The sequence below is a fragment of the Trachypithecus francoisi genome, unplaced genomic scaffold (assembly GCF_009764315.1).
Source record: "Trachypithecus francoisi isolate TF-2019V2 unplaced genomic scaffold, Tfra_2.0 Lachesis_group4, whole genome shotgun sequence".
Taxonomy (NCBI): domain Eukaryota; kingdom Metazoa; phylum Chordata; class Mammalia; order Primates; family Cercopithecidae; genus Trachypithecus; species Trachypithecus francoisi.
In genome coordinates, this window is record NW_022681469.1 from 38,170,886 (window position 1) to 38,196,265 (window position 25,380).

Genomic DNA, 25,380 nt, shown 5'->3' on the forward strand with positions numbered 1-25,380 from the left:
TTTTTTTCCCCCCAGTTTGATTAACTAAAATACAGAAGCACTTCTGATATCATCCAAAGCCTATTACTTGCATAATGAAAAACGTATGTCAAATGTGTTCTCGGCAAAACACCGGCAAGGCAAAACACACAGTGCCTTTTAAATGTGACCTTTACTCTTTTGTCTTCCTGCTAAATAGTCATAGAGCATATTAAACTCAGAAAGCAGCAGGGTGCTTGTGTGGGGCTAGTGGGGGAAAAGGAATGGGAAGAGAAGTTCATTAGGCTCTCAAGCCTTAAATTAGCAGAAGCATATGCTATAAATGTGCACTACTAGTCCAAGAGGGCCACATCCAGATTTGCTCCAGACTGGTGTTTCTCACCTCTTCCTTGCCTGCTATTTCTCTCTTCCGCCCGTGCAACACCAGACAAAGCAAAGAGTAAAGAAAAGAAATCCCTGCAATGATAGAGATTGATATTTTTGTCTTGTTTTCTCTCATTCTGTGTGTTTGAGTCTTATATTTTACCACAGAACTGTAGAGTTCAAAAAAAGCTTTGGTGGTCATTTCACTCATTCTGCTACATAATACAGCAACCCAGAGTTGCTTCTGTTGCAACAAAACTTCCTACTTTTTGGTTTGGGCTGTTCTATTGCTGGACAACTATGACTGATAAAATGTCCTTCCATAAACTGGTCCTAGTGATGCCTTCTAGAGTTACTAAAAATAAATCTTGCATTCAAGCACCTCGTTAAACAATGGGAATACAAAAATATTGGTTCAACTACGTACAGGGCCTCCCAGAAACATTCTTTTCAGTTGAACAATCTGTTTTCTCATTCCTGCTACAGTTCTGGCTTCTGCTGCAACTGTAGAAATAAACCCTCTTGAAGTATATGTAAATAATTCTGACAAAATGATAAAATATACTCTGTGTCAGAGTCTTTTGAACTACATATTACTGAGACTTGACCCCAGGAGCAGGTTAAAAACTTAGAAAAATATGTATCTTTTTTTTTGGCCACTTACTATCCTATGAAGCAAAACAATGATTTACTGAATAGCACCTGGATGATAGGAAAGAGAATAATTTGATGGTGTCTTTTTTTTCTAGAGAAGCGTGTTATTAAAATTCTGGATCGTAATACATGTTTTTTCAAAGCAAAGAACTGGAAGCCAATAAAACTTACATTACACTAAGAAATAAACTACAGAGCATAATATAGAAGATGCAGATAGGACCTAAGTGATACAACGTGGTTTTTGACTGTTCTCCTTCTGCCTTTGTAGGTTCACAAGTAGCAAAAGCTGCATACTTACTTTTACCAGAGAGCATCCCTAGGTAACACTTGTGTTACACTGCTTTACAGGCTACTGAACCTTCAGTAAATCAATTATCACCTCTCAGAAGATGACCCACAAATCTACATCTCCTGACCTGGTCTTTCTGCTTGCTTGAGTTTCTGCTGAATACATCCCTATGAAAAGTTCACAACACCTACAACTGAATATGTATAGAACGAAACTCATCCAACCTGTCCCAAAATCAATAGGTCCAGTAACCTGCAAATGTAACAGGAGAGCCTCGAAAACAAGGAAAGAGTAAAATTTTTAAAAATGGACACAAGTACTTAAAAGCCCCAGCAGTATAGAATCACTGGATGTATAAACTATCAGCCCTATGTAATACTATATTTATGATTTCATTATCTTTGGTGTAAGAGTGGATTTAAGTCTAAGTAGAATATCAGTGTTCCTCTAAAGTCAAATAAAATAAAAATTTTATAAATTAAGTTTTAAAATGAGTTTCCTGAGTGAATCTGCTGTTTTGGGAGTCCAAATATTGATGCACTATGTTACCCTCCTTTGTTCATGTATTTAATACATACTTATGAGATGCCCCTATGTGGAAGCTGTGTTTATAAATGATAAGCAGAAAATACATGGTCCCTGACCTTAGGAAGCTTATATATATATATATATATTTTTTTTTTAATGTGAGATTTTTCCACAGGAATAATCCAGGAGAGTATGTCAGAATTTCAGGAGGACTTACAACCCAGACCTTTTAATGAGAACATAGAAGTTGAGAAGGCTAAATTGAAAAACACCCATCAAGTTCATTTTACCCACAATAACATCCAACAGCAGCACTTTTATACTACGGCGTATTTTAAATACACCTCCCTACAGGGGAAATGTCATGTTCTTCTTTCTGTAACTAGTTCTTGACAGCAGTAACAGTATTATCTCCCATTTATGGGGTGATTACTATGTACCATTCTTAAAACAACCTCAAAAGGATCAACCTGTAGATGAGAAAACCAAGACTTTGAGAGGATAAGATACTTGCCCAAGGTTATGTAACCATTAAAAGGTAACACTAAGGACTCCAACCTAGGTTCTGTCTTACTTCAATGCTTATACTTTTTAATTCCCAAAGTCTACTACCACTCCAAGAAAGTTATTATTGTGGTTAAACTCATCTTACTTATGGGCAATTTAAAGTTCGACTTCCTCATAGCTTCTTTATTATTACAAATAAAAAGAAAAATGTGAAATATGTTTTCCATTACAAAGGTTAAGATTGATCTGTAGTGGATGTTTCTTTTCTATACAAACTTCAGAAACAGCTTTTGGCAAGTAGCCACTATAAATAAACCTTCAAAATGAGACTAAATTCCAAGTGATATACTGATGTTGGACATTTTTTAAAGTGCAAGTGAATGTAAATAAAATATAGGAAGATAGAAAACTATTAAATTATAAACAAGGAAATAGATCTTTCTTTTTATATTTTCCACAACATTAAGTAGTGATCTGTATCTCTTGCTCTATTAACTATATCTTTTAATAGTGTTTCCCAAGAACATATTTGGGTAAATAAGGAGGTGAAAAGCTGTCAAGTAGCATCATTTAAATACTGTTCTCCAGAACACACTGTATCAAGTTTAATATCAATACAAATTCCAATAAATACCATTTATCATAGTATTAACTCTAGCCCTTTATAGAAATGTCTTCGCTATATCATGCTGTAATGTTATACTCTGAACTCATATTAAAATGTTGCTATGTGAACCAAGATATGACATCTACTTCATTTGCAATACAAATGTTGCTCTGACTTTTGACCCATTGCATAACTTACTGTTGTTTACTTAATACTCCCTTTGAAAAAAATTGTTTTAAATATCTTATTTGAGCATGTGGGAAGTTAGGTGGATGAATCATAATGGTTCCTTCTTCCTGAGAGCAAAACTTCTAAACTTCTATTCTTTCTCTTGTTGTTCTAGGTGCTTGGAGGCTCATGGACAAAACTAAGCCTAAATTATGGTAGCTAAGTGGAATAACCAGTTTGGCCCCTAATTTTATATGTATATTTTATTAATTTTGTTATTATATATTTTATTGTAAACCATCATATCCCTTTTGAATAAGATTTGGTGTAAGTTTAATAAATGAAACATCTCAGTCCTAGAGTTCAATCATCAACTTGATATGACATCAAGTTACATAGGCTTATTCTGGATACAGGAGCTAGGAAACGTTTTTCAGTAAAGGGCCTAATAACAAAAATTTTAGGTTTTGAAAGCCATACAGCCTCTGTTGCAATTAATCAGCTCTGCCTTTGTAAAACAAATGCTGCCAAAGACAATACAAAAACAGAGGAGAGTGGCTGTTTTCTAATAAAACTTTATTTACAAAATCAGGCAGTGGGCCAGATTAAGCCAGTGTACTATAGTTTGCCAGCCCTTGGAAAGAACATCTATATGGTCTTTTACTTTCTGTATTTCTTCAAAAAACATTCTATGTGAAACCCCCAAGTTATAAAAACAAGAGCAATTTTAAACAGCAAGACTGACTTTAATTCTGTAGCTTGAGTGCAGGTTTGCATTTTGTGTTCCACATGAATTATAATATATATAATTTGAAAGTATAATATGTATTCAGAAATTAACAGAAAATTGCCAAATATCCAGTACTCTTCAAGTATACGTAAATGATTCTGATCAAATGATAAAATCTACTCTAAGTCAGAGTCCCTTGACCACATACTACTTGGATTTTACCATTGGAGTAGGATAAAAACTTTCCTTTTTAGGTCACTGTACGCTGAAGCATTGATTTACTAAACAGCACTTACATGATAGGAAACAGAATAATTGAATGGTGCTTCTATCTTTTTCTTTAGAGAATTATATGTTCTCACAAATGCAGGGGCATGAGATATATTTTTCCAAAGCAAGGGATGGGAGAACCATAATAGTGCATGTTTTTACTCTGTTATGTTTTGTAGGACTAAATCTGTAAAGACAATTGTCTCATACTGTTCTCAAAATCAGTTTAAAGATGAAATGCTGTTTGTAAATACCTATGCAGTTAAATCATAGGCAATGTAATAGCATAATAGCAAGCAGACTGTTGCATTGCTTTATTCCCAAAATTAACTCTAAAAATTGTTACTCTTTGAACCAATAATATGTCCCTCAGAACAGTGCTCCCCGAACTGGGCTACACATAAGAACTACTTGTGGCTGTTTTTAACATGTAAAATCCTGGGCCCCTTTCTCTGGCTTCTGCATGAGACAAAACACTGACTGGACTTTACTTTGTCTCCTTCTAGAACTCTGATAAGGTTGGACCAAGTGATTCAGTCCCCACCACATACTACTCTGAAGTTAAGAACATTAATCCCTTTAACAGATAAGAGAACTGGGGCTCAGAGAACTTAACTTGCTTAAGTCATATGTTCATAGGCTTAAAATCTTTCCCAATAGAGACATCAATTTCTCTTATGTCATTAGAAAGGAATTAACCAGTCGGTGGGGTGACATAACACCCATATTCTAATGTAGGACTCAAAATTGCCTACTTTTTCCTTTTCAATAAGTGTCTAGTATACAAGTCATAGGAAAACTAAATCAAATACAAAACTCAAAGGTTACTAGTAAATATTATATTTAATAGTGGAGTATTTCCTATCTGGCCTATGACTATTTTAGTTTTGCTGATTTTTATTCTTTTATGTTCCTCAAAAGGTTAAAAAAGAATGGTTCCAAGCTGGAAAGGGGTCACTTGTGCTTCAAAGGATGGTACAAAGCGAGTGACTTTAATTCTGTAGCTTGATTGCTGGTTTGCATTTTGTTTTTTTGTGTGTATGTGTAGTTTATAATATACATAATTTGAAAGTGCAGTATGTATTCAGAAATTGACAGAAAATTGCTAAATATGTACTACTCCTCAAGTATATGTAAATAATTCGGATCCAATGATAAAATCTACTCCAAGTAGATTTTGGAAGTGAATGGGGTGGATCAGGAAAGGACAGGAAAGCAGGTGAAATAGGTAAAATAAAAAAAACACCTTCTGTAGGTATTGTCGTAGGATGAAAAATACATTTTATCAAAGTGTCAAATCTGCACCTGGGTACTCAGTAACATTTGTGAGAGTATCTGTTTTGTTTTTAATGTAATATTTTCAATTTCCAGGTTAAAAAGCAGAAAATGCAGTGGTAAAAGGAAGTGGAGTAGGGCTCTGGATTATTCTGAATTGTTTCCTCTTTCCCCAGGCTGCTCAACTTGGAGAGGTTTCGTTTAAACACTCCCACTGTAGTTTCATATTCTCTGTTGATAATACACATGGTAAAAATAACCATGAGGTGAATATGTGAAACTAAAGCAAAACAAATTCTGCAAGAGTCACATCTCTAGGAAATACTGTTTTGTAGCAAGTGCCTCAGTTCAAATATAATTTATAGATTAAATTTGTGGCATGGAAAATAGGCTGCAATAAAAATGTTTTCTTTCTATACAATAAATCATCAAGGAAATGTTAGATTATAGTCACGAGTCTTTTAAAAACGTATGTGATGCATATTTTTCTCATAGTAAAAACTACAAAATCAAATAAAAAATAAAAATTAATGTTCCATACTCATGAAATTGGGAAATTGCTACCCTTTCTTGAGACCTATCCAGTAAAAATATCTTATTATACACAGTAAAAGAATGCCAAGACAGAGGTAGGATCTAGATGTTTTAAAAGCTGTGGGAATGTGGGAAAAGTAACCCAAATCAGCATTTACATTGACAAATTCTAGGGACACTATGTAGTTATCTTGTGCTGCTGAGCCCAGCAGTTCCTTTGGCTGCCAGATTCTGTTGCCTTCAGGCTGTTTTTGCACTTCCTTGATATTTGGAAGCTGCAGAGTAAGTCTCCTTTTTCTGGTAAAACTGGCCCAAGAACATCGAGGGAAAGAGGAGCTATAACCCATCTGCTTTGCAGCTGGAGAAAATTGAAAACTAAAATTGAATTGAAGTTGAAATGTGCAGATAATCCGTGTTGTGCCCATAGAAAGTCAGTAGCAGCACCAAGAAGGCAGGGAAATTTAGGAATTTTAGAAAATAGTAGCATGTTATCAGGGCCACTCTGCACGACTCCAGGAGCACGGGTCCCATGGCAGTGTGCGGTAGTTATACAATCATCCCTTCAGTGATGGGATGAAATATTTTGTGGAATGAAAGAAAGATTAAACATTTTATATTTTTTTCTTTATACCAATAGCTATTCTGATAAACAGGTTTTTAAATGTCACTTATGGGTATTCCAGAACTTTAGATTGGTCTTACAGAATAGAGCCAACATCGGTGAGAATATAAGGTTTGCGAAGTTTCTTTTCAGCTTTCCTTAATATTCCAGAGCTTTCTTATTTTGTTTTCTTTTCCTCATTTGCTTCCAGAAGCTCAGTGCTTTAGATTTCCACACTACTCCTAGAAGGCAGTGATGACTAAAGGGAGTAAACAAAAGCCTGTGTCCCCATGACCCAGGCTCTGCATATTTTAAGACCTTCTTTCTTCTCATCAAAACAGATCTTCTGTATTCTACTTCCTCAGAGTTTCTTTTAAGTAGCTCGCAATTTCACTGTCAGTGTGATAAAGGATGGCCATGGCTAAACAGTCCCCAACCTTCTCAGAAATATCTTCCCAACTTGCTTTCATTCATTTGCCAGCACAAACCAGCAAGGGGGCATCTAACTGAAGGAGTGCTGTGTTGATGGCAAGATTGTTGTGAAAACTACTGTGATACCAGAATCTGACTATTCTCCCCCAAAGGAAACAATGGCTGAGATAAACAGTTAATTCAAAGTGCTTATCCTCCTCCTCTTTTAATAAATAGGAAAATAGATATATTGTACAATCATTAAGAGAAGAATCTGATTTGCTTATTCTGAATGAGGTTTCTGCATCATTGAGCTCTCATAATGATAGATAAGTGCGGGATTATGGACCAAAGGAGAGACTGAAGTATCAAAGAGGTAAAAAGCCAGAGCAGAGAAAGTGAGAGTTGAAACACAGGTATCATCTGTCCATCCCTCACACCAGACGTAAGATGCAAGGTGTATCACTTCAGCTGGTAAAGCCTCAGTTTCCTTTTCTGCAATCTGGGTTAGAAGTTGGAATTAATATTTCTTCATCTCAGGATGCTTGGCAGCTATAGTGTAGGTTAAATGTGATCATGAATACAGAGGATGGCATGGAATCTGCCACAGTTACTCACTCAAGAAATGGTAGGTCTTATTGTTATTGCCCTTTTGAGTCTCATTATTTACTCAACTTTCTTTGCAAAAAACTTGTTTAAAAACTTGTCTCTTATTATTCTCTCCAAATGACAGAAATAAATGTACTTGACAAGTAATGGTGCATATGATCAATATCCATACTTCTTTCCTATTTAGAGCCAATCTGTGAATCACATTTAAGCTGGCTTCTGGAAACAATTTCCAGCACATCTACTTGCAGTCAGATGAAGCTGCAATTTTCTTAAAATATGAAGCAGTTTGGGTGCTGGGCAGAACATGTATTCAGTCTCATAAACATAAACATTTTTTATGTGGCATTTAAACATGAACTATGCGACTCCAAAATGCTACAAAAATATAAACAAAATAATTTCAGGAATAAAGAGATACAGTTAAAGAAAAATAGAGAGGAAGTAAAAAAAGAGATAAGTTTTCTACGATGTGAGAAAGTTGGTCAAGGATAAATATTTGGTTTTATAATTTTTTTTAGAGGCAGATAGTAGCACATTCTAGAAATTGTTTAACATTATATGTCAAGTGACTTTGGCAGTTACTTCTTACTATTCTGACCTTGTTCTAGTAGCGCCAGTCCAAGGCCAGCATTGTGCCTTTCTTCAGCGATCACAACGGTATAGCCATGTTGAGTCAGAATGCGCTGGTGTAGCCGAAGCTCTGTTTTGCTGTAGAAAGGAGGTCTGTAGAGTATGGCCCTTCGGCCATGGCTGCCAAAGTGTGTCTCCATTGATTCTTCGACCTAAGAAAAAAAGGCATAAAATTTCAATACAAAAAAGTAGTACATTTCCCTTGAAGGACATCATGAATGCAAATCAAGGTCTATTTGGGAAGTTTTTCTGAAGTTTTTCTCTAGAAGTGAAAGACAATTTCTCTGAAAGACTGACAAGGACAAAGATGACCTCATATGCAAGAACTGAAGGTCAACTGAATTGTCCTCACTGTAACAGAAAGATGAAAATTTTAGGCTATAAAATATAGAGGTTCTTGGAGGAATACTGATGCATAGAAATATAGAACTCAACTCTAGCTGAAAATACAAATTAATAGCAGTGCCTTTCATCTGCACTGTGCTTTTATAAAGTAGTCCTAGCTGCATTATCTTTTAATAGCTCTTTTAGGTAAACATGGTAGAGGAAACACTCAGAGAGGATGGGTTTTGTACGGAAAGGACATGGTCAGGAAGGGGTCGAGGTGAGAAGCAGTCCAGAGCTCTTTGTAGATAAACAATGCTGCACTTTCTCTCAACTGGGTTGTAGCAAAACTGGAACGCATCTCAGTGAGGCAGAATGGGTCTTCACATATGAGGAGAGGAGAACTACTGAAGTATCATAATTCCAGGTTATTACCTCAATAGTTTACTGCTCTTTCATATAAATATTCCTCTTTCTCAAAATAGAAATTGAAATTCTACTAACAAAGAAGATTTTTGAATTGACAAGGAAAAAGAAGGCTGAAATTTAAATTCTTTATAAGGCTTAATGGCAGATTCTGGGGTTTTCCTGAAAACTTGAGATTAAACCTCGATAAAGTACAGATGATTTTTATTACCAGAAGGAGTGATGAGATTGCATGAAGGTCAGCAAAAACCAGGAGAGAGGCTGAACAAGAGGAGCCAAAGGAGGCGGTGGAGAAGATGAGGAGGACTTGGTGAAAAACACAACTGGGAATCTAAATTACTTGCAATGATAGCTCTGAGTCAACCTGTCCATTTTATTAACCTAAAACATGATCTTTTTCATATTGTGAATGCCATGTTTTTCAGCACTTAAATGTCATTATTTCCCATACTGATAGAATCAATCAATTCTACATCTTTTATTTTTTATTTTATTGTTTCTTTTTTCATTTTTTATTTTTTCTGAGACAGAGTCTCGCTCTGTTGCCCAGGTTGGAGTTCCGTGGCACAATCTCGGGTCACTGCAAGCTCTGCCTCCAGGGTTCACGCCATTCTCCTACCTCAGTCTCCAGAGTAGTTGGGACTACAGGAGCCTGCCACCATGCTCAGCTAATTTTTGTATTTTTAGTAGAGATGGGGTTTCACCTTGTTAGCCAGGATGGTCTCGATCTTCTGACCTCGTGATCCGCCCACGTTGGCCTCCCATAGTGCTGGGATTACAGGCATGAGCCACTGCACCCAGCCCAATTATACATCTTTATCAAGAAAGACAAGATCATTTAAACTTATACCCTGCCTTCCTACTCTGGTCAGATCACATCACACTCTTAATCATCTTTATTCCTGACCCACAACCTGCTTTTTGCACATCACTGTTCCTTCCACCTACAATTCCTTCCTCTTTTCGTTATTTCGCTTATCAAATTCCAAATCAACTCTCAATAGTCAAACATTATCTCTTATGGAAATTTTTAATTGAAATGCCTACTTTCATTAGCACTCATGAAAGGAAATTACATTTTTCTCGTATCAGCCCCTTAACAGCCAGGCCTACATTGTTCATGTCTCTCAAATGTCTACCTCAAGACATGATATATGGTACGTGCTTAATAAATGAAGATATTTAGTAAATTAATGAATCATAGCAGTTATCAAAATATTTGAAGACACATATTGAAAGAAAGAAGAAACAGAGTTAGATTGTAAATCCTTTGAGGTCAGGAACCATATACTATATTTTTATTGCTTACAAACTATTGCTAGCTGAAAATTCATAGACAAAGCATAGAGTAGTCCAGGAGGACACAAACTCTGGATCTAAACTGCCGGATTCGAATCACCTGGCTGCACCAGCATTATCTGTGTGACCTCAGACAATACCTTCTTCCTAAGGTGCTATGAAGATTAGAGAGTTAACACTTGTAAAGTGCTCAGAACCATGCTTGCTATGCAGGAGGTACTATGAGGTATTATTTTTTAATAAGAATATATCACAAAGAACAATGAGTCTGGAAAAACTGCTTCTGAGTTTGCGCTCTGCCTGGCACACGTTAACATAGTTGCTTACTATGTGTGTGATGAATATAATGAATATAATGAAAAAGAATAGAACCCTAGCTAATCGTACCTTCTGTACGTGCTACTTTGGGAGAATGAGATTGATTAGATATTTTCCTTTGTTAAAAGACGCTGCATTTTATTGATGAGAAAACCATTTAAATGCAACAATTTAAGTGAAAATTGGGACACGATTCTCCCCAAATGTTATAATTGTTGGCAATAATAAATGTATAAGGAGTGTTTGAAATCAAATACACATTTAGCCTTTGGACACAGGGGTTAGAGGGAACTGAATAGCCTGTAGAAAGCCAAAGTAAACAAACAAGTGTCTAGGTGAAAGGGGAAGACAGATGCTTCCCAGTATATCAGTGTCACTCAAGCAAACCCACTGTATCCAGAATTCCCATATCATATTTTCTTTTGTAATCACAGGGTGCTCCTCTCTATTACAGCTGGCTCAAATACAAAAGGGATTTCACACAAGGAAGGTATATTTTAAAACTTTGAGTAGTTTTCATTTTGAAAGATACCATCCTCTTTTTCCCCCAGTAAAGATTAATTTAAGCAAGAACAATGTAACTTTTATTAATATACGAGGGTTTATTACATGTAAAGTACAATGATTGGCCATATTTGGTAATAACCTTCATAGCATAGACTGAAATTTTAACCCACATCTCAGACTATAGAGAATAAATAGGAAATGAGCTTCTCAGTAGCATTATGTTGTATTATCCTGTAATACAAACTGCTGCTGTCCTTGTCATATTTATAACATACTGTATCAGCAGAATGGCCCAATACCAAAGGGCAAGAACAGTTTCAGCCGGTCTGACAACAGGTGCACACATTGCGTATGTGAAATTAAAACGATGTGAACAATTATGTCAACCACACTAGCAAGTGCGAGGTCATCAAATGCTAATAGCAGCACTTTCAGAAATAAGAGGTCTTGATTATTCCCACAATTCCAAAGGTATATTTTTAATGGAAGAATACATTTCACCTGGCCACCACTACAACAACTTCACTTGACACAAACCTGCTGGCCCAGAATTTAGAAAAGAATGAGTGTTACTGAATGTTGATTCTGAGTGTCCACTTGCCTCTCTCTCATCTTGAGAGAGCTGCAAAATATTTCCTTAGAAATCCCTTTGTTAGACTACATAAAAGTTGTTTTATAACTGGACACTTTTTATTTTTACTGAAAGGATGTCCAAAATCTGAAAACTTTGTGCCATCTGAGATAAAGCAAAGCACAGAATGTTGTCATAAAGTACTGGGAGCATTAGATGCAGCAACATAGAGTAAAAAGAGAAGACTGGGAATCAAAAATCTGGATTTGAATTCTGGCTCCATCACTTGCTTGCTTCATCTACTGAGCTAAATTATTTAATCTACCCACATCAGAGTTTTCTCACATGTGTAAATGAAGTAAGAAATCCTACTGTGTGAGGGAATTAAGTGAATTTTCAATATGAAAGTGTCCAACATGGTGTCTCACCAATAAATTATCTTAAAGATATGTAAATAAAACGGAATAATAATCAATATTATAGTGTAATTTTACATTCAAAATTCCATAAGCTTTTCAATTAATATGGTTTGATCTCTGTTATAACAGGCATTTTTGCAATAATATGTATGATTTCATATACCTGACATACATTTTCCTCTATAGGAGTGATTATGTTTTAATGCACAAATACAATTTGTTTACTTATTACATTTATTTGATTTTTTTTTCCTGGGCCTCCCATATCTTAGAAACTTATTATGTTTATTTTCTCTCTCTTCATACCAGGATGGAAGCTAAATGAAAGCATATGTTTTTGTCTGTTTTGTTCAATTTTGCTTTCCCAGCCTAAAAACAGTACTTGGCATATAAGAGACACATAACAAATATTCTTTGAATGAGTGAATACAAACATCTTTTCCTTCAATATGTAGAAGTCTTTGTTATAAATAAAGCCATGGAAGACTGGGAATAGAAAGTGGTTAAGACTTGTATTCACAAATTTATTTCAATAGAACTGTAAATACTAGCAAGAATGACAAATATAGAGTTAAATATTTAAGCAAAATAATTAATTTACATAAAAAATTGAAGAGCTACATTATAAAAGTACTGCATTTCTCAGTTACTTACGCTGTTAAAAAATCTTTACCAAGACTCACCATGAAACCAAGAAATATAGCTCTTCAAAATACAGTAAGGCTGAAAAATAAAACTTGTTTTTTTTTCACATAGCAGAAAGATTTTTTCTGGATTTATTAAAGTAGCCATGTATTTATGACATCTTTTGATGCTCAACTACAAATCATCTAGTAGACTTTGGATGTGTGTCACATATGACTAAAAGTTAAATTGCCTTCCTGGTCCAGACTTTGGCATTTTAGAAATATTATAGAGTCTATCATATTTCATTTTTCCACTGTAAGAATAAAATACAGATTCTCTTCCCTACTGGTGAAATGTACACTTATTTTAGGGAATGTAAGAAGTAAATGGAAGGAATTTTCTGGGATCCATATCATATACATTTTCTATTTAAAAAATATCTTATAATTGCAGAACACTTTAGGGACCACAGGTTTCTGGATATGCAAGCTGATGCTTGAAAGGATGTCCCTCTCTAAACGAAGCTTTAGTGTACTTCTGTCTGCATCTTACAGCTGATTTAACTGAATCTCAAGCTGATGATGGGAGGGCTACACATTTCTCAGAACTACTCCATGTCACAGAGCATCTTCTGACTGTACTCCCAAACTGTACTTTGGGGCTATCCCAACCTTCAATATCTAATGATAGGCAAGTTCACTCACGTGTGGATTTATTTATTTAAGAGAGATAAAAAAGTAATAAAGTTTCCTTATCAAAAATGTATTCCTGCAGGGCGTGGTGGCTCATGCCTGTAATCCCAGCACTTTGAGAAGATAAGATAGGAGTATCACTTGAGGTCAGGAGTTCGAAATCAGCCTGGCCAACATGGTGAAACCTTGTCTCTACTAAAAATAGAAAAAAGTAGCTGGGCATAGTGATGTACTTGTAATCTCAGCTACTCTGGAGGCTGAGTCAGGAGAATGTTTGAACCCTGGATGTGGAGGGTGCAGTGAGCTGAGATCCTGCCACTGTACTCCAGCCGCGGTGACAGAGTGAGACTCTGTCTCAAAAAACTTTTTAAAAAGTGAAAAAAAAAATGTATTTCCAATAGAGCCTTGATGAAATAGCACCCACTTAAACAGGCATCGCCAAAACCCATTATCACCTATATCCCTCAATGTAATTTTCCCACTGGCACACTTCACGGCATATAACTATATATTATTTGTTTAATGTCCGCCTCTCCTACTATGTTCCATGAGGGCCTAGATTTGTCTGCTTAGGCCATTGTTGTATATGCAACTTACTGCCAGGTTCTAAATAAGAGAGAATGGATGAATAAATGAGCAAATGAATGGATACATAAATGCAAAATATGAGCTTACTTGTTTGTAAATACACGCATGCCCTTTAATTATTTACCTATTAGGTGGAAAAAAAATCTACTAGAATATCTCAGTCAAGGGTTCAATATCTGCATCTCAAGCCATAAAATATTCATGACCTCTTCATCTCCAGTGACTCTCCTCCACTTCGTTTCAAACACTTGCTCCAATGGCCATATCTTAGACATTGTAGTCCCAGAACAGCCCCTCCTCTGAAATTATAAAATTTTAGAAATTCCATTCTTTGATTGCACTGAAGTATCTGGCTCTTCTCATTTATTTCCAGTGTATTGGTTCTTCAATCATTAGTCTTTTCACCTAACAATTTTTTTTTTTTTTTTTTTTTTTTGAGACAGGAACTGGCTCTGTCACTCAGGCTGGAGTGCAGTGGCATGATCTAGGCTTACTACAACCTTCACCTCTCAGGCCTAAGCCATCCTCCCACCTCAGCCTCCCAAGTAACTAGGACTACAGGTACATGCTACCACATCCAGCTATTTATTATAATTATTATTATTTTGTAAAGATGGGGCTTTTACCACCTTGCCAAGACTGGTCTTGAACTACTGGTCTCAAGCAATCCATCTGCCTCGGCCTCTCAAAGTGCTGGGATTACAGGTGTGAGCCACTGGGCACAGCCTGAACTTTCTACTGGTCTCCTTTTTCCTCAGCTTCTCTCTCTGCAGTTCAGATTCCGTGGTCCAACACTCCAACCACCCTCTATCTAATATATTAAATTTCCTTGCTCTGCTGCACTTCCTTCACATCCACATGGCAAAACATCAAACATGAAAGAGCTTGGAATCCACAGTAAATCCTCTGCCTTTAAGGATCTAACATCCCACCAAGAAAATCAGACATAAGCAAATAGTTATAATAAACTAGGATAAGCCCAGTAAGTCAGGATGCTGTGGAAACACTGAGCTGAGGGACCTGAGGGAGATCTCAGCAACCTGCCTGTCCTGCACCTGGGCTGGGATTGCTGAGAGCTCCTGAAGAAAAGCACCCGGTGGGACAGATTCTGGATGGCAAAACCGATTCTGCCTCTGTCCTCTGGCTTGTTCTCATCATTCTTTCATTTTCCCATTTAACATTTTTGAGCATTTTCTATGTAACAGGCATGGTCTTAGGGTCTGGGAATGCAACACTGAAGAAGTCTATCCAGGTTCTAGCCCTCATTAGGAGGGCTAGTGTTTAGCAAGAAGAGCAATAAACAATTAATGAAATCATATAATTTCCAATGGAAATAAGGGTTCTGGTTTGTTAAAGAATGACCCAGGAGCTCTTTTAGATGATTTGGTGTTATTGCTTGCCTATATTGTGAATATTGTATATGAAAGAAAATAAGTAATTAAATTAAATCGGTAATTTCTCTTCTTATCTTCTCCTTGCCTTGAAGAATTGTCTTTTTTCTCTTGAAGTTCCTTGCTGTTGACCTTGAAGGTCAGTACCATGAATCCTTTTTATTGTGAGTGGCAAATAGGGTCAGATAGGCAACAAGAAATGACTGACAATGATGATAAAAACGGAGCAATGCAACGCTATTTATTATCTTGTTAAGTAGCTAGTAGGAAACCTAAATGCAGCGAGTAGTGGAAAATTTAAAGGTTGATAACTCTATGCTGGTCTTTATACATAGGTTCGACTTTGAAGAACTTTGATTCAGTTTACTAAAGTCGTGTCAGGGAGGAGGCAGATGAGAAAAACTGGACTTAGGATAGACAGAAAAAGAGTGCTTTTCTTGTTTTGTTTTCTGGATGGATGAGTACCCTGATAGAATTTCAGAAGGCCAGACTTTTACTACCTAAATCACAGTATGTTCTAAAAACCTCAAGCCACCCCTTCCATATTGCAGAAAAGAGATTAAAAAAAAGAAGGAAGGAAGGAAGGAAGGAAGGAAGGAAGGAAGGAAGGAAAGAGAAAGAAAGAAACAAAGAAAAAAGAAAGAAAGAAGAGAAAGAAAGGAAAAGAAAAGAAAAGAAAACAGTAAAAGTAACCTGAGTCACTAACCCATAAGAGGGATGCCTGAGACCTGCCCTAAGAAGGCATTAAACCATACAGGGAAAGCCTGGGAAGAGAGAGAACTGTGAGGGCCTGAGCAGTGAGTTCTGTACTATGAAACCTGATTTGGTGTAGAAAGAGCGAAAAGAAGCAGCAACAGGATGGTCAAATAATGCTATGTGTAACTGAGAAAGAGAGAGCTAAGGTACAGAGAATGAACACATTCCAGTACTGGAGAGAAAATTTCAGGAAAATTAATTTGTCGTGAAGACACTCAGTAAACAGAAAGGGAGCCTGTAAGCCTAGTTTCTATTAGAAGGGAAGAAGGCACAAAAGAAGAAAACAGAAGCAACAGCAGGGCAGACCCTGACTTGGACATCCCAGTCTAGAAAATAATTAATGATAAATGCTGTAATGCCTTAGTTGCCGTAGTCCACATCTGAAACACTGTCACCTGAGAGATCGGTCATGTTTTCTTTTTTTTTTTTTTTTTTTTTTGAGGCGGAGTCTCGCTCTGTCGCCCGGACTGGAGTGCAGTGGCCGTATCTCAGCTCACTGCAAGCTCCGCCTCCCGGATTTACGCCATTCTCCTGCCTCAGCCTCCCGAGTAGCTGGGACTACAGGCGCCCGCCACCTCGCCCGGCTAGTTTTTGTATTTTTAGTAGAGACGGAGTTTCACCATGTTAGCCAGGAGGGTCTTGATCTCCTGACCTCGTGATCCGCCCGTCTCGGCCTCCCAAAGTGCTGGGATTACAGGCTTGAGCCACCGCGCCCGGCCCATGTTTTCTTTATCAGAAGACTTTCCATCAAATCTGTAAAACAGTAAACATATAATCTGAAGGTAAACGCTGAGAACTCCTGGGTATCCTCAATGTTTAATGCCCCTTCTCCTCATTCAAAACTTTGGGACCATACAATGCCTTTCTGAAAAAGGTGTACAACACAGAGCTGTGTAACTGAAGCAAGAAGAGAGGAGGAGAGAATGGAGAATGGAAGAGTGCAAGTTGCAAAACAAACAAAAAAAATGCAATCTAAACAGTTTTGCAACTCTTCAAACTCCAGCAAATGCAGAATCATGCTGGGTGTAGCTTTGGCTCCAGTGAGGCGCCTTCCTTCCCCAGGCTAACCCCTACACATAGGGCGAATCTTGGAGGCAGAAAGAAATGAAAGGCAAAACTAAGAACACAAGGACAGCTTTTTCTCCTCAAGTGCATATCTAGGATCACCAGCTGTGACTTCTTGCCTTCCTGTGCCTGGCGTTCGTTGTTGCCGGCCAACCTCCACCTCCACTGGAATGCTCATTTGTTTCAACCAATGTGAAGGAACCTGTACTATTTCCTTCTTCTGCTTCTACTAAAATTTCGCTTTTCTCTTTTCTAGCTGTTTTTAAAAGTAGTATAAAGCATCTTTTTCAGCCTCCTCTTCAAGGCTCCTTTGAGATGCCACCCACGTTGCACAGCTGTGGGTCAGCAGTTTACTATTTACTGTAACCTCACAGACATAACACAGATCCAACTGAGATTACAAAAACACAGGGATAACTGAGAGATGGTGGTCTTGACAGTTTCCTTCATTATGTCTGTAAGAATAAGACAGAACTTGAAAATAAGATAGAACTTGAAATGAAAAGACAAAGAGAATGTAGTTTGCTTTTTTTTTTTTGACACAATTTGATGTGATTCCCTATTTTGGAGCCAGCGAAAATCACTCCTGAGTGTGTCCCTCTTTAATCTTTTCTCTTCCCCTCTGCTTTCCTGTTCCTTCGATTCTTCCCCTATCCCTGTCCTCTCTTTCTCCTTTCTCAGACACTCATGTAGGAAGAAGAAGTTATTTTCTTTGTATCTCCAAGCCCGGATTGCTTTTGCTGGTGTTAAAGTCAATGCTCTCTAGCTGACTATATGAGGTTCCTTATTGCCCTCTGAGTCTTACCACAGTGTCAACAGTAGTTAAAGGATGTCCGTAATGAAGAAAAAAGAGAATTGACAATCCACAATTATGAAATAACAAGCGGAGGACAAGGAAAGACCTTGTTCTTTTGAAAAATGTTAATATAATAGCAAGTCTCTGTCCCCTGATGCCAAAACAACAAGTTAATTCAGCAATTCAGCCTTAAAATAGTAAGTCCATACAGAGGCAATATAGCAGAAAGGAAAGAGCACTGGGGCAATGACAACAACAATATCAGTACCTAAGCATCATGCGGTCAACCAGACATTTTCATAGATGCCAGAGACTCTGAATCTGAGTTTGAGGCTTTTCCAGCCACAACACAAAGCCTCCTGAATCTCAAGTCTCTATTTCCCACTGCCCCAACCCCATTCATGATCAGCTGACACTAATGAAGTCCCACTTGATGAACTTCATTTTCCTTGTCTGCAAATGAGTACTGACACCTTCCATCTTTTTGTGCTACTGTAAGAATCCAGAGTGACTCCGTTTAGACAAAAGCATTCAAAAATATGTAGTCCCACACAAACGTAAGATATTATTAGAGAAATAGATCTTAAAGAATTGTCAGACGAAATAATATGTTGAAAAATTAACATAGTTTCAGTAAAAGCCCATAAGTTTTTTTTTTTTAATGTGAATAACAGCTTTTCTGTTTGTTTCTAAATTTTTTTTATTATACTTTAAGTTCTGGGATACACGTGCAGAACGTGCAGGTTTGTTACATAGATATACACGTGCCATCGTAGTTTGCTGTACCCATCAGCCAGTCATCTACATTAGGTATTTCTCCTAATGCTATCCCTCCCCAGCCCCCAACCCGCCGACAGGCCCCAGTGTGTGATGTTCCCAGAAATACCATTTGACCCAACAATCCCACTACTGGGTATATGCCCAAGGATTATAAATCATTCTACTAAAAAGACACATGCACACATGTGTTTATTGCAGCACTGTTCACAATAGCAAAGAATTAGAACCAACCCAAATGCCCATCAATGACAGACCGGATAAAGAAAGTGTGGCACATATACTCCATGGAATACTATGCAGCCATAAAAAAGGATGAGTTCATGTCCTTTGCAGGGACATGGATGAAGCTGGAAACCATCATTCTCAGCAAACTAACACAGGAACAGAAAACCAAACACCACATGTTCTCACTCATAAAGTGGGAGTTGAACAATGAGAACACAAACCTTTAAAGTTTTAATCATGTTGTTTCATAAGGGTTCTGTCAAATTACATGTAGGATATGAAAAGGTAGTGTTTATATATAAGACATTAAATAATTTTAAAATACTAAATGAGCCTCCATCTCTATGATTATTCTCTGATAAAAACTCAGTGTTAGAGCAAACATATCATTATAAAAATGCATAGGGACATGATGCCATACATACAATGGACATACTTCTTAGATTTGGGGACTGGACCAGAAAAAAGGCCATTTGTTAATTGTACAACTAAATATGACTTAATTTTTACTTGTTTATAATGTTCTATAAATAAATTCACACATTAGGATATTAGTCCTTTATGAAACACTACATTCTCTATTTATGGCTCAGAAAATACGGTCACCAGTGTCTAGTCTTAGGGTCTCCCAAGTGTTCCCCTAGAAATTCCTGAATTCCTTGCTTTCATTCTCCATTCAATTTTCATTCTTCTCTATCTACTTTCCCAACCACAAAGTGTGCTCCTCATCCTCCCACCTCCATCCTGCCCAGCTTGTGACCTCAGTTGTCCTCCTAGCTCTGCTGTCCCCTTTTGCATTTCACTTCTGCACATGCACACAGCCCAGAGTTCTGCAGTGGGTCATAATGAACCAACTCGTGGCAGCCGGCCTAGAATCTCTTTCTGGCACGGAGCAAACATGTCCTCCTCTGGGCAGAGTCCAGCCTAATGGAACACCTGCCGGATGTAAGGGTAGAATTCAGGCACTGATTTGGGGATTAAGAGATTCTCCATCCACTGCCTGTCCAGTCACCACATTTATACCCCCGGAGGAGGAGGATAGGTTCTAAGCCCATTTCAACTGTTTAACATTGTCAACCCCATGCACAGCATCTCTGGCTCCTGCCTTCACCCCTTGGCATTCAGATGCATGTAGCAACCAGTTCATCTGGATTTTCCCCAGAAATCCAGGGCTCCCTTGAGCTGAACAGATGGTTAAGGATGGATAGGCAATATCCTTCATGCAGGTGGCTCTACATCTCCAGGACAGTAAAGATCTGTTCCACTTCTTGTTGAATGAAGGGCTGCAAGATAGAGACACACACCTGGCAAACCCAGAGAAATGTGGCCTTATCGTATTCATGGAGTGACCACGGTTAAGAAGAATGTGGGGAAGAGGCACCACACTCCACATAAAAGAAGTAGACCAAGTTTCCTTCAGCACACATTTATAGCTGGGCATTCCTTCTTTTTCTTGCTTACTCTTATTACCCTCATGCCTATTCACTCTCCGTGGCCTTCTTATCTGGTCCTTTCAGTTTACTGGCCATTATCGACATGCAAACTTGGCTCTCCTTTGAGACAACCCTGGGTAACCCTTTCTCCAAACTGACTGAGTTCCAAGAACTCTCCCTCCTATGCTTTCCCTTGGGAGGTCCCCCAACTCTACCCTGTCTACCTATTCCTGCTCATGTTGCCAGAGGCTGCACAATCATACTAACATATCATAACACAACCTCACATATTCTTTCAGAATCAGCCCTGGAGATCTCCAAATTACATATTCATTCTAGAGTGTTTAAATATCAGATGGCCAACTTCTTGCTCCCACAATCAAAAATTGTCAGGAAATGCCAATATCTAAAATTCACAAATATAAGCACTGTTTCCTAAGGGAAGGAATAATACATCATCTAATACTGGTATCAAGTTTTCAAGTCCCTAAACTCTCTAATCCTTTCTTTATGGGACCAATTGTGTTGCAGAATAGCTTTTAGCTTTCTTCTGTGTCTGGCTGGAAAAGGAATTTCCTTTCCTAGAGTTCTAGTTTATTCTTAAAGGGTCTAGCAGTAGGTATCAGTCAGGTCTAAAGTGGGAACCATGTCTTAGATGGTCAAACAAATTGCTTTGGTCTTCTCAGGAAAGCACAGGTGAAGACATCTTTTGAATGAAGGAAGACCTGGGTGGGAACGTTGTTTGGGAATAATCAGAGTTTAAGAACTGAATGGAAAGCACAAAAGAAGAATTTAAGGACTGCTGACCACCACAGAGAGTTCTATACTGAATACACAACATGAACTTACACTAGATCTCATTCATCCATTCATTCAACATATTATGTGCCAGGAATTGTGTAAACTTGGTCTCTGCCCTGATCCAGCTGACAGTAATTTATTGGAAAGTTTTGTTTAATGCTAGATTTCACAGGGTATGGTTACATCACTATAAATGCTTGGTTACTTTGGAAATGTGCTTAGGATTATGTACATATTATTGGATAATGAGACATACTCCTATTTATATCCCAGAAAAGGGGCTTCCTTTTAAGATATTATTTTACAAGAAAAATAGGAGACAATTCTAGCTTTTGAAGTTTATATGTCTGACAGAATATGTTTCCACAACATATGCTGGAGAGTTTATCTGCTCTCCAGCAAAATAAGTTTGTTAAAAGCAAACATGGCCATGCTTTAATCAGTGTTTTGTTTTTTTTTTAAGAAACATAGTACACTCACCTCCTTTCTTCCCTATCCTCATATACTCCCCCACAAGAAAACTAACTCTGCCTCAAACCTATCTGCTTTTAAAATAGCTTATATACTTCTAAAATACTTAGATAAGTAGGTTTAGCTTGTACAGTTGGGAGTTTCAGATATGTTATTAATGTTTTCACTGTTTATTCAGAAAAAAAAGATAGTTCTTAAAGATAATAACAGAGAGGGGAGTAAAGGGAAACATTCAAAATCACTTCTGCCCTCTGGGCGTGTCTAGTAGGGAAGGTTTACTGCTCAGTATGAAAGTCAACTTTCTGATTGATGCTTTGCTAGGGCCGGGTAGTTCCTTTACTACTATAGAAAAGTTAATATCCTGTTCCATTTTTCCTGAAGCATTTGTGCACTTTGGCCAAATTAATACTAGATTTTCCACCAGGGAAGAAGTAGGCTTAGGGCCGTAGCTATTGGAATGCTATTATACTTCCTATTGCTTGTTAAAGAAATAGTGAAACATCAAGAGGAAACTCAATTGTAGCAGCATGATTTTGGACTCCTAGTGGCATTTTGAAACATAACTTTATAACTTGGCATTTGTATAGCACACTATATTATAAATTTTTAATGAAGAGTGTTTCCAGTAATCACATTTGTGAGAGAGATATATATACAATCTCTCTTCTTTTCCCAAGAGGCACCAAATGCAATGAGAATATTTTAATGATATCATTCTTTTGGGTATGAAAATATGTATTCCCCAGTCTTTTATAATCTCAATGCTTTTCAAAGTACCCTCAGCTAAAGTGTCTAATTAGATCCCATAGCACCTCTGTGACAGGCATTTCGATCCTGTACCACAGACCAGGAAAATAAAACCCAAGGAAGTCACTGGTCCACGGTCATTCAACTCTTCATAATGGAAACGGGGATTCCCTATTGCAGTCCCGGGTAATTTCCCTTTCTCTTGGAAAGGGTGAATGGGTCACAGCAGGATCTGTTTCAGACATGTGAACTTTTAACAGGTTGTTCTGGTGGTTTCTAGAAGCCTGCACCACCACCCTACACCACCTTCTTTGTCCTATGCCAAAAGAAGTAAGAAATATCAGGACCCTGGAGTAATATCATTTTTTAAGTAAATTCCATTTTCTTCCCATAGTTATACGTTACCATCAGGCTTCTTCCTCCACCTGATTCTCTCTTCCTAGATTGGATACCTGAAATCCCTCTCTCAGGCATACTCAAAATATGCTTAGGTCAGCAATTACCAGCTTGAATTTGTCAAGATCAGCTGTGACATATGTTACAAGAAATCGGCTACGAAAAGAACTAAAATATCAAAATTTGTGAATAATTTATGTTTAATAAATGAGGGAAGATATGTTGCATTCTGACTCCTGGCAGTCAAAGTGACTTTCTGGAGCAGATAAGAAAGCATTATGCATATCCCTGGAAATCCCGCGGAATATGCTTGCATTTGACTGTATCTATAGGTGCCAAAGGGGAAAGTGGACAAGCAGCTTTAAACATTTACCTGAGCAAAATATATGTACTGAAGAAAACACAGGGTGACAATCAAAAATGCCTACTATATATGCATTAGTGAAGCAAATATAATGTAACCTATACCAAGTGCTTGTTTTTGAGATCAGAGCTTAAACCCAGCTTCTCAGGGGAAGAAAGGACACACATAATACTTATTGAACATTGAATCTGGCCAACCACCATGCTCGATGCTTTCAAACATATGATTTTATTCAGTTTCCACAAATAGGGGTTAGTTCCATTTTCCAATAAGAGAACTGAGGGTTTTAAAATGTGGATAAAATTTGCCAGTTGTCCCATAGCTAAGATAAAGCTGGAATTTGGACCAGTGTATTCCACAACATATCCACGATCTGCAAGGCTTCTTATTCAAGGTATTTTAACAGGCTTGAGATTGAAAGCTGTGCTGGAGATTGTAAGATCTATTCTCAACAGTAATATGCAGAGTTGCAGAGCTTCCCTTTTACCAAGTTACTCTGATAGGGCTGCACCATAAATGAACCGGTAGGGGTTCCTATTGAGAACCCCCAGATAAAGATTAGGGACACCAAAGGTAGTTATATGTCAAGGAACATGATAAGGCCCATTCTGCGCTGCCAAATCCATGTGCTCTTTTTAATAATTATTTTGATCCATCTATTATTTTGGATCATAAATATGCCTAGTCTCTATTAGTGAATTTAATTGAAAGCTGAATAAACTTTTTTAAGATCATTATACATGGCCAACTCAGTCTTTTATTGTCATATTTCTTTCCAAACTCTATACATGATAAGTCAAAATGCTTAATTTTACATTTTGAACAAGTCTCCAAAAAGTGCAAAAGTTGACAAAGTTCTGTTTACCTTGCAAATTTCCAAATTTGGTGTAGTTTCTGCCACAGAACTTAAATCCTATGTTAGAACATGAGTTCATTCTTTTAGTGAGAACAGATCCCTTGGAAAAAATATCTAAAGGAAGCCAAGGGGAAAAACGAAACCAAAACATTCCTTTCACCCCAAAAGGCCACAGACTCAGAGTTGATAACAGGAAGCACTTTTTATAATGTCAGTGTATCTAGTGGTTTCCATTTCAGAGGATTTATCTTATATGAATTTTCAATTCCATTAAAACAAGAAACATAATTGCATAGAGGGAAAAGAAGCAGAAGCTCTTGCCACTATCTGAAAAACAAGAGAGAATGACACTTATAAAATGATTAATTCTTTGATACATATGACATTAAATATAACTTGTTTAAATTTGAGCTTCATCAAGACTTCATTAAAATGTATCTAATGTAAACAAATTTGAATTTGTTTAAACTCTCTCAGTATGAGCAATTTTTCACCCATATGCATATTTCATTATAAAAATGTAACGATGCTCTAATCAACTGTCTCAGATAAACTCGCAAGCATTAAATGCTCATCAGGCAGCCTAATTCTCTGAAAGTTGCATACCTGTTAGTACGTTCACAACATCTCTTGAGAGCCTCCTATACATAAACTCCTCGGCTTAAATTCCATCAGCAAGATTTTTAAATCTACATTTTCCAATCCAGTTACAATATAAAAATGTATAAAAGGAATGGCTCAATTTTAGGTAGGATCAGTCTGTTAAAAATGGAAATTCCTTAACAGAAATAGAGGTTAGATGATGGTGACAATGAGGATAAGATAGAAGAGATGTAATTAGAAAGGCACAATTATTAGGAAAGGATGTTATTTTTATTATTATTATGGTAGATACCTGAGAATGTCTATAGGCTAAGGATTTCAGTGAGACAAAGGAGCTGATGATAACAAGAGTAATCAATGATAGTTAATCAAAGATAATTAATCAACTTTAATGTAGAAATGGCATGATGATTACCATTAGCCAGAAGTCTAAGAGATAGTACAGTAAAGAGATCAAGGGATATTTGTGTAGGAAGGAGAAGTGGAGGACTTTTGAGTCCAGCAAGAGAAAGAAAAGAAGGAGAAGGAGTTCCTCTCATATATTCATATCTTGCCCTGCTCTAGAGTTGGCAAGTTAAAATTCATCATTCATTTATTTATTCATTCATCGACTGAATATTTATTCAGTCCTCACTGTGTATCAGAGACTATTTTGACACTGGGGATGTAGCAGTAAACCAATCAAATAAAGTATTTGATCTGAAGGAGCTTATATTCCATGCAGAAAGACAGACGATAAACAAATGAATAGATATGTTACTCAG

General features: G+C 37.2%; 1 protein-coding gene across 3 annotated transcripts in view; it reads right to left on the bottom strand.

Moving 5' to 3' along the window:
• CPED1 (cadherin like and PC-esterase domain containing 1) overlaps positions 1–25,380 on the bottom strand; it is a 313,276-nt gene that overhangs the window by 276,300 nt on the left and 11,596 nt on the right. For all 3 annotated transcript variants that reach the window (XM_033193921.1, XM_033193920.1, XM_033193919.1), the window contains exon 3: positions 8,130–8,313. In XM_033193921.1, the coding sequence (XP_033049812.1) occupies positions 8,130–8,313 (184 nt within the window). The remainder of the gene's footprint in view (positions 1–8,129; positions 8,314–25,380) is intronic.